Source organism: Dendrobates tinctorius, unplaced genomic scaffold (assembly GCF_039654945.1).
Source record: "Dendrobates tinctorius isolate UK_male_01 unplaced genomic scaffold, ASM3965494v1 ptg000020l, whole genome shotgun sequence".
In the NCBI taxonomy this organism is placed as follows: Eukaryota; Metazoa; Chordata; class Amphibia; order Anura; family Dendrobatidae; genus Dendrobates; species Dendrobates tinctorius.
Genome location: NW_027361688.1, coordinates 1,367,356 through 1,377,243, shown reverse-complemented (window position 1 = coordinate 1,377,243; position 9,888 = coordinate 1,367,356). Strand labels below are relative to the sequence as shown.

Genomic DNA, 9,888 nt, shown 5'->3' with positions numbered 1-9,888 from the left:
TTGCTAGTGTTGGTAATCATGGATATCTAAGGTCCTGCAATAACTGCAGAGGAAAGAGAAATAGTAAATCAGGAGAACTATACTACATTTCTAATTGGAGGTATTTGTTAATATAGGATCTTGGAGATGGAACTACCCCTGTAATCACAGCTCCCAGCCTGACAAGAGCAGATCCACCACCGCCATCCTGACACCACATGTTACAGAGAACAAAGAGCAGAAGAAACCATCAGCCCATGTGCACATCCAATCATCACTCAGTAGGGCTATGGCTCCGCCCACAGGCAGCTCCAGATTACTCACCCCCAGGCCCTCAGTGTTAACCCATTAGTGCCTGCAATGTATCCAGCTGCAGCAGCACAGGCTGCAATCATCCCAGCACAGGACTATCAGCAGCCCCTTCCCCCTCTCCCTCCCCAGGAGCTGTAGCTTCTCCTCAGAAGATGTGGGTGGCTCTTAAAAGAGCCTTTGGGTTGTCAGGATAGAGAAGAGAATACAATTAACCTCCGAAGCCGTAGAGAGTGCGGCCCTGGCGCTTGAGCGCGTACACCACGTCCATGGCGGTGACGGTCTTCCTCTTGGCGTGCTCGGTGTAGGTGACGGCGTCACGGATCACGTTCTCCAGGAAGACTTTCAGGACGCCGCGGGTCTCCTCATAGATGAGGCCGGAGATGCGCTTCACTCCTCCCCTGCGAGCGAGACGGCGGATGGCAGGCTTGGTGATGCCCTGGATGTTATCACGGAGAACCTTCCTGTGCCGCTTGGCACCGCCCTTTCCCAGACCTTTCCCTCCTTTACCGCGACCAGACATCTTCCAGGTAGTCAGCAGAAATCTATGACTGAGGAGTGCACAGTCCGCCTTTATATAGTCTGTGAGCGGACCAGAAAGAGAACTGCAGCGATGACGCGTTTCCAGGGCAGGGATGGAAAGTAATTTGCATTATCAGCCCCGCCCCTTCCTCTGCTGATTGGCCAATCACAGAAATGTTAGTGATTTTGATTTTCCCGCTCATTGTTTTGTTCTTTTCCACTTCTACAGGGATAACACTAAAAATAGTCAGAAACCTGATTCCTCTCCGCGGTGACATCCTGCTCGGAGTAATTACAATGCGAGAGCCGGACCTGCTATATTCTCTCCATCCATAGAGTAATGTATAACCGCCATATACTGCTGTATACCTGTAATATACCACTATATTTCTCCATGTAGTGCTATAAACCCCCATATTGTGCTTTATACCCTCCATATTGTGCTCTGCTCATTTATCTCAGTGACAGGTTCTGCTGCGATAAACAAGTGATCGGCTTCTCAATGACAATGTGAGATTCAGACCTAGAAATAGATCAATCTTTGGGATCTTATTGACCAGGAGCCTCCACCAATCTGCGGAGAAAAGGGTGTGTAATATCAGTGGAACGTCAGTGAGAAAGTGCAGAGAGCTCTGATCAGAATGAGGACAAACTGCTGGAAACATCGCTGACTACAAAGAGCCAACAGCCCATCTCCACCTACTATCAGCAGAACAATGGACACCAGGCCCCAGCGCTCTGGGAGAGAACCGGATTCAATGAGAGGAGCAACCGATCATCTATGGCTGCCTGCACCTGCTCCTCCACTGTCAGACTATTCCTGATGTTCCCCATCATTCTACATCTCACTACAACCCTCATCTCCCTCTCCATTTTACTATCCTTTAATCCCCAACCTCTAATGCCAGATACATTAATCTGATCTCTTCCTCCAGCTAACACACGAGGTGCCAGTAAGTGCAGACACATTCCCCAGGGAGAGGCGCGAGATACAGACACGCAGCCACAGCTCTGCTGTAGACGGGGTGGTGGCTCTTAGAAGAGCCTTTGGGTTGTGGGTGCAGAGAACAGAGCAGATCACTTGGCACTGGTGTACTTGGTGACGGCCTTGGTGCCCTCAGACACGGCGTGCTTGGCCAGCTCTCCGGGCAGCAGCAGGCGCACAGCGGTCTGGATCTCCCGGGAGGTGATGGTGGAGCGCTTGTTGTAGTGAGCCAGGCGGGAGGCTTCCCCTGCGATGCGCTCAAAGATGTCATTGACGAAGGAGTTCATGATGCCCATGGCCTTGGAGGAGATGCCAGTGTCGGGGTGGACCTGCTTCAGCACCTTGTACACATAGATGGCGTAGCTCTCCTTCCTGCTCTTCCTCCGCTTCTTTCCATCCTTCTTCTGAGTCTTGGTCACAGCTTTCTTGGAGCCCTTCTTGGCCGCTGGTGCAGACTTGGCAGGATCAGGCATGATGAGAGCAGAATGTTGTCTTCACTGGAGAGAGAATAATGATCCTGCTCCTCCCAGAGCAGCCGTATTTATAGACCGGCCATGCAAATGAGCAATGCTGTCAGATCGCTGTGCTATTGGGTGAGAAAGTCATGTGACCAATGTACAGGTAATGATCTCTGCCCACTGCAGCTCATTGGTGTTTTCACAAGTCTTGTTTCCATTGGTGACTTCAGATCCAGCCAATGGCAGGAGAGGAGGCGGGGCAGCAGCATTTTATAAAAGGTGCAGGAGACTGCGCACTCCCCACACAAGAGCATTCTCTATCTGCTGATAACTGTGAGCGCAGTGATGTCTGGACGCGGCAAACAAGGAGGGAAGGTCCGTGCTAAAGCCAAGACCCGCTCATCCCGGGCAGGACTGCAGTTCCCAGTTGGTCGTGTGCACAGACTTCTCCGCAAGGGTAACTATGCTGAGAGGGTGGGCGCCGGGGCTCCGGTCTATCTGGCCGCTGTGCTGGAGTATCTGACCGCTGAGATCCTGGAATTGGCCGGTAATGCTGCCCGAGACAACAAGAAGACCCGCATCATCCCCCGACACCTGCAGCTGGCTGTGCGCAATGACGAGGAGCTGAACAGGCTGCTGGGTGGGGTGACCATCGCCCAGGGGGGCGTCCTGCCCAACATCCAGGCCGTGCTGCTGCCCAAGAAGACCGAGAGCAGCAAGTCCAGCAAGAGCAAGTGAGTGCTGCCACCGACCCCGTATCATCCACACAACCCAAAGGCTCTTCTAAGAGCCACCCACACCGTCCCCACAGGAGCTGACGCCGCTGATCTCTGGAGTGATCTGTGTACTGATCTGTCATGTATACCACCTTATAGTGCTGTTCACAAACATTGCTATATAACGTCATGTAGTGCTGTAAATTCTTATACTGCTGTATACCCACCATATATGAACATCCATTTAATGCTGTGCATGTCTATATAGTGCTGCATACTGCTATAAAGTAAATGATACCCTTCATCCATCTAGTGCTGTATCCAGGGCTGGGGTGTCTGGGCCCCTACAGCAGTATGCAAATACCTTAGCCGTTATCCCTGATGCAGTGGAGCGTCGACTGTAAAACAGGCAGCTGCTGCACATTACTGTGCGCCACCATAACTGGGATGTATAATTACGGTAGTTTGCATTAAACAATGCTATCCACAAGTTAACCCCTTAGTGACCGCCGATACGCCTTTTAACGGCGGTATTTAACTGTACTAAAACCACAGCACCGCTAATTCACGGCGCTGTGGAGAAAGTGAATAGCGCCCCCCAGTGTCGGATTTTTTCCGGGGTCTCTGCTGCCGGGGGTAGCCGAGACCCCAGAGAACTTGAATCGGTCGGTTTTTACCGACCCCGCTTTTGCGATCGCCCTTATTAACCATATAACGACGACCGGAAAAAAAAAAAGCAAGCCGCAATTGTGCATTAAATTTTTCTTTCCTCTGATGTGATCGCACATCAGAGGAGAGAGAACTAGGGTCCCCGATCTCTCCCCTCCCCCCCCCCCCCCCCCGGTACCTCTCCGTGGTCCAGGGTCCCCTCCCGGTGGTCCCGCGCCCTCCGGTGGGCGCTGCCATCTTGGATCTGGAGAAAATGGCGGGCGCATGAGCAGTGCGCCCGCTGGGAATCTGCAGGCTCTGGCTGTCAGATTCCATTCATTCGTTTTGATCACGATTGATAAACTATCATAGTGATCAAAATAAACAAAATAGTATTTAATCCCCCCGTTTATCACCCCCTTAGTTAGGCCAACATAACGAAATAAAGAAAATATTTTTTGTTTTTTCAGTTTTCCATTAGGGTTAGGGCGAACTAGGATTAGGGTTGAACAAGAATTGAGGGGTTTCCACTATTTACCAACTTTGGGGGTCTAAAAATTGGGTCTAAAAAAATCACTTGTGGAAATAAAAGAATTTATTTTCACGGCTCCGCGTTTATAAACTTCTGTGAAGTGCTTGGTGGTTCAAAGTGCTCACTACACATCTAGACAAGTTCTTTAGGGGGTCTAATTTCCAAAATGGGGTCACTTGTGGGGGATTTCCACTGTTTAGGCCCATCAGGGGCCCTGCAAACGCAACATGACGCCCGCAGACCATTCCATCAGTCTGCATTCCAAAATGGCACTCCTTCCCTTCCGAGCTCTCCCATACACTCAAACAGTGGTTCCCCCCCACATAAGGGGTATCGGCGTACTCAGGACAAATCGCACAACAACTGTGGGGGTATGATTTCTCCTGTTACCCTTGTAAAAATAAAAATATGGGGGCGAAAAGATAATTTTTGTGGAAAAAAAATAGAATTAGACTTACCGGTAATTCGATTTCTAGGAACCTTCCCCGACAACCACCTTGGAGTCATGCCTACGTTAATTTTTTAGGGAGGGACTACGACTTGCAAGACGCGTCTGCCGAACGTCAGATCCCTATTGAAATCCATTCTATAGTGTCTGGTAAAGGTGTGCACAGAGGACCAGGTAGCCGCTCTGCATATCTGCTCCGAAGACGTATTTCCTCATGCTGCCCAGGAAGTAGCGACTGATCGAGTGGAGTGGGATTTTAACGATGCGGGAGAGATGTCTTGAAAAATATGCCAGGGAGATGGACTGCTTGATCCAACCCACTATCGTGTTCTTTGCCACTTTTTTTCCCTTATTTCTTCCCGAATACTGAAGGAACAGGTTCTGATCGATTCTCCAATCGTTGGTTGCCTCGAGGTAGCCGAGAACTACCCTGCGGACATCCAAGGTATGAAATTTTCCTACCTTCGGATTAGAAGGATTTGGGCAAAATGAGGGCAACACGATATCTTGACTTCTATGAAAGTCTGACACCACTTTGGGCATAAAGGAGGGGTCTAGACGCAGTACTATACTGTCTGAATTGAGTAGGAGGTAAGGTTCCTGTACTGAAAGGGCCTGCAGCTCCCCCACCCGTCTAGCCGATGTGATTGCCGCCAGAAACACCGTTTTAAGTGTGAGAATTTTTAATGGGATTTCTGACAGGGGATCAAACGGGGCCTGTGTTAGGCTATTGAGCACTAAATTAAGATCCCAGGGAGGAACCCGATTAGGGAGCGAAGGGTGAATTCTGCCTGCCCCGCTGTCATGAACCGCTTGACCCAGCGGTGTTTGGCTAGGTCTTGGTCAAAAAAAGAACTAAGGGCAGATACCTGTACTTTCAATCTACTTGGAGTAAGCCCTAGATCTAACCCTTTCTGCAGGAAGTCTAGTATTTGGGCAATATTTGGGTGGGTGGGGTCAGGGGCCCCCGGAAGGCACCAGGAGGAAAATTTTTTCCATACTTTGCCGTAAATTGCATTTGTTACCGGCTTTCTACTTTTTTGAAGGGTCCGGATTACCTCATTTGACAACCCTTTGTCCCTCAGAATGTTGGCCTCAATAACCAAGCTGCTAGACATAACTTGGTTGGGTTCGGGTGTAGTAATGGACCCTGGAAAAGGAGGTCGGTCTTCTGGGGTAGAAGCAAGGGACCTTCTTGGGCCATATCCAACAGAGCCCTGTACCAGCTTCGTCCTGGCCACATGGGAGCCACCAGGATTGTCGTGACCCAGTCTGCTCTGATCTTTTGTAACGTTTTTGCCAGCATCGGGATTGGTGGAAAGGCGTAGGCCATTCTGAAGACCCATGGATGGGCAAATGCATCCGTCCCCTTGGCTCCGTACGTGGGACTGAGAGAGAAATCGGTCGCTGCTTTTGTATTTTGTGCATTCGCGAACAGGTCGACCTCTGGTTCCCAACCTCTCGAGGCTAGAGCCTGGAAGACCTCTTGGTTTAGACACCATTCTCCTGGATGGACGTCCTTTCTGCTCAGGAAGTCTGCCTGGATGTTTTCCGACCCCTTCAAGTGTACCGCAGAAATGGATAACAGGTGCCCAGAGGAAGATCCTTGCTGCTACCTTCTTTAGACTGGCGTACCTTGTGCCCCCTTGGTGTCTGAGATATGCCACCGTGGTCACGTTGTCAGAGTATATTCGATCGAACATGATGGTTCTTGACAAGGGTTGATGCGGCCTTCAGTGACTTCCACCGCCGTGAACTCCCTTAAGTTCGAAGATCCGGATCTTATGTTCTGGGGCCACTGCCCCTGGAAGTATGAATCCTCGACCACGGCTCCCCAGCCTCTCAGACTGGCATCGGTACTAGAGTTGAGCGAAACGGGTCGAAAAATTTCAAAAGTCGCCGACTTTTGGCAAAGTCGGGTTTCATGAAACGAAACCCGACCCTAGGATGAGGTCGGCCACGAGGTCGGCGACTTACGCGCCAAAGTCGCGTTTCAAAAGTTTGTTTTGCGCTCTTTTTCAGCCAATCAGGATCCACGGACACTGTGGGCAACATGATGACATAGGCACGGGTCACCACCATCTTTCAGAAGGGCATGCAAGTGATTGGCTTGCTTTGGTGGGCGTCACAGGGGTTATAAAAGGGCGTGCACGCCAAGCGCCATCTTACTTCTACCGATCTTAGCATAGGGAGAGGTTGCTGATTCTGTAGGGAGAGCTTTAGGCAGGGAAGAAGAAAAAAAAACTGCTTCTGCTGCTAGCGATTTTGCCTGTACAACACACCAGTCACTGTGTGTGCAGTGCAAGGGGAGGCTATATTGTGGTGGATCAGCGGTGTTGGTTGTTAGGCTGCCTTCTAAGGCTTCCTGACAGCTGCATTGCTGTTTACCCACTGCTCTGCAAACTGCTTTTTTAAAAGCAATCCCAATTTTTTTTTTTCTCCTGCTGAGGTACTGAGCGTGCATTTTTTCACACCATACAGCGTCAGTGGGCCTCACACAATCCAAAAGTGTCCAGTGTCCACTAGTGTCTGCAGAAATTCAAAATCTCCCTTATCCTGTAGTCACTTTTTTCACACCTGTGCCATCGAGCCTGTGACATAGCGCTCTGATATTCAGTGGGCCTCACACAATCCAAAAGTGTCCAGTGTCCACTAGTGTCTGCAGAAATTCAAAATCTCCCTTATCCTGTAGTGACTTTTTTCACACCTGTGCCATCGAGCCTGTGACATAGCGCTCTGATATTCAGTGGGCCTCACACAATCCAAAAGTGTCCAGTGTCCACTAGTGTGTGCAGAAATTCAAAATCTCCCTTATCCTGTAGTCACTTTTTTCACACCTGTGCCATCGAGCCTGTGACATAGCGCTCTGATATTCAGTGGGCCTCACACAATCCAAAAGTGTCCAGTGTCCACTAGTGTGTGCAGAAATTCAAAATCTCCCGTCCTATAGACACCTTGTACCTTGTTTTACATTACTATATAGTTTGTTGGATTTTGTCTACATTTCTACCAAAAATGAGGAAGGCTGGTGGAAGAGGCCGTGGAATTGGGCGGGGGTTGGCAGCTGGTAATGATGGTGTTGGTGGTGGATCTGATGGTAGTGGCAAAAGCAAAATAGGACCGAATGCAGGAGGTGTTGAGCCTGCGTTATCGTCTGGCTCCACAAGGCCTCGAAGGCTTAGTTTTCTAGTAGTTGGCAAACCGCTTTTAAAGCCAGAGCTTCAGGAAAAAGTTTTGTCTTACATTGCTGACTCAGCCTCCAGCTCTATCGCCTCCTCTTCTGAAGTTGTAAAAAGTAAAAGCACTGAGTCGTCATTGGAGGCTCATGTTCATGAACCACACCTTTCCTTGTGTCCTTCACCCCAACCAAGATTGAAGGATGACGCAGGCCATACTACTGATTACTCCATGGAGCTGTTTTCACATACCATGCCTGGATTATCAAGTGAAATGGTGAATTACCCAGGCCAAGATGAATCTGACATGGAGTGCACTGATGCACAGCCGCTGATAGATTATTCTGCTGGTACATTCACTCAGAGCACTACATTGTCCTCGCAGTGTACAGAGCCAGATTCTGACCCTGATGAGACTCAGGTGCCCCTTCCCGCACACTATACCACCATACACGGTGACACAGAGAAAGGTGCACATGACATTGAAGAGGAGGTGATGGATGATGGTGATTGGCATCCATTGGGGGAAGAGGGTGCTGCTTCCAATAGCTCAGATGAGGAGGAGCATCCACAGCAGACATCGACATCGCAACAGCTGTTGTTATCTGGCAGGCCCGGAGCACTCCAAAGACAGGTTCCAAAAATCAAAAGAGTTGCTGGACAGCTTGTCCAGACGGTCAAAAGATCACAGCGTGCTAGGCCGCAAAATGTCTGCCAAAGTAGGAAGAGTGCAGTGTGGCAGTTTTTTGAACAAAATCCTCATGATCAGGCCAAGGTTATCTGTAAGAAGTGCGCAAAGACCTTTAGCCGAGGGAAAAATCTGAAAAATTTGAATACCAGTTGCATGCTTAGACATTTAACCAGCATGCACTTGCAAGTGTGGACACAACACCAAATCTCAAGTGCCACATGTGCAACTGATCACAAAGAAGGTAGTCAACAACGCTACATTGTTTCCCCCACTGTAAACCCACCGGTTAGCACAGCAGCAAATGTTGAGGTGTCGTTGCAAGGCCACAGCAGTCAGGGAATCCCACTGTTATATCAACGAAATACTGAATCTAGGCCATCAGAAAGAACATCAACTCCATCACCATCATCAACCCTCTCTCAGTCAGCCCTGTCCACCGCTACTTCCACCATATGCAGCTCTCAAGTCCAGCTCACCCTCCCAGACACTATGAGTAGGTCAAGAAAGTACTCAGTCTCTCATCCACGTACACTGGGTTTGAACGCCCACATTGCCAAACTAATCTCGTTTGAGATGATGCCCTATCAGTTGGTGGAAAGCGCAGCTTTCCGCGAACTCATGGCCTATGCAGTACCACGCTATGACCTACCCAGTCGCCACTTCTTCTCTCGCAAAGCCATCCCAGCCCTCCACCATCATGTGAAAGACCGCATTGTCCATGCACTCAAGCAGTCAGTGAGCGGAAAGGTGCACCTCACAACTGATGCATGGTCCAGTCGGCATGGCCAGGGCCGTTACGTGTCCATCACTGCGCACTGGGTTAATGTGGATGCAGGGTCCACAGGGGACAGCGGTGGTGGGACAGTGCTGCCTAGCTCACGGTATAGGAAACAGTTGGCTGTAGGCGTTCGACCCTCCTCCTCCTCCAGAAGCGAAAGCTCGTCCACAGAGCGCAGTCGTACCAGCACTCCATCTGCAGATGCCACTGTTGCACACGAGGTGTCCCCCTATCGAGCAGCTAGTGGAAAGCGTCAGCAGGCTGTGTTGCAGATGATGTGTTTGGGCGACAGACACACCGCCGAGGTGCTGGCCGAGTACTTGAAGCGACAAACTGAGTCATGGCTGGGCAGTGTACATCTTGAGGCAGGCAAGGTAGTTAGTGATAACGGCCGTAATTTTGTGGCAGCCATAGCCCTTTCAAAACTCAGCCACATACCTTGCTTGGCTCACACCTTGAACCTGGTGGTGCAGTGCTTCCTCAAAAATTATCCGGAGTTAACAGCCCTGCTCCAGAAGGTGCGAAGACTGTGCGCTCACATCCGCCGGTCGCCTGTACACTCCGTTAGTATGCAGAAGCTGCAGCGATTGCTCCACCTTCCCAACCACCGCCTCATTATCGACATTGCAACAAGGTGGAACTCCAC

General features: G+C 50.2%; 3 protein-coding genes across 3 annotated transcripts; 1 reads left to right on the top strand and 2 right to left on the bottom strand.

The window, feature by feature from the left end:
• Positions 1 to 448: 448 nt before the first annotated feature.
• Positions 449 to 914, bottom strand: LOC141083125 (histone H4). The gene has a single exon (XM_073567310.1). The coding sequence runs from the start codon at positions 809 to 811 to the stop codon at positions 500 to 502; it is 312 nt and encodes a 103-aa protein (XP_073423411.1). The 5' UTR covers positions 812 to 914; the 3' UTR covers positions 449 to 499.
• A 922-nt stretch (positions 915 to 1,836) lies between these two features.
• On the bottom strand, positions 1,837 to 2,290 carry LOC141083124 (histone H2B 1.1-like). Its single transcript, XM_073567307.1, has one exon. The coding sequence runs from the start codon at positions 2,266 to 2,268 to the stop codon at positions 1,888 to 1,890; it is 381 nt and encodes a 126-aa protein (XP_073423408.1). The 5' UTR covers positions 2,269 to 2,290; the 3' UTR covers positions 1,837 to 1,887.
• A 270-nt stretch (positions 2,291 to 2,560) lies between these two features.
• Positions 2,561 to 3,048, top strand: LOC141083123 (histone H2A type 1). The gene has a single exon (XM_073567306.1). It carries the CDS (start codon positions 2,599 to 2,601, stop codon positions 2,989 to 2,991), a length of 393 nt encoding a protein of 130 aa, XP_073423407.1. The 5' UTR covers positions 2,561 to 2,598; the 3' UTR covers positions 2,992 to 3,048.
• The last annotated feature ends 6,840 nt before the right edge of the window (positions 3,049 to 9,888 follow it).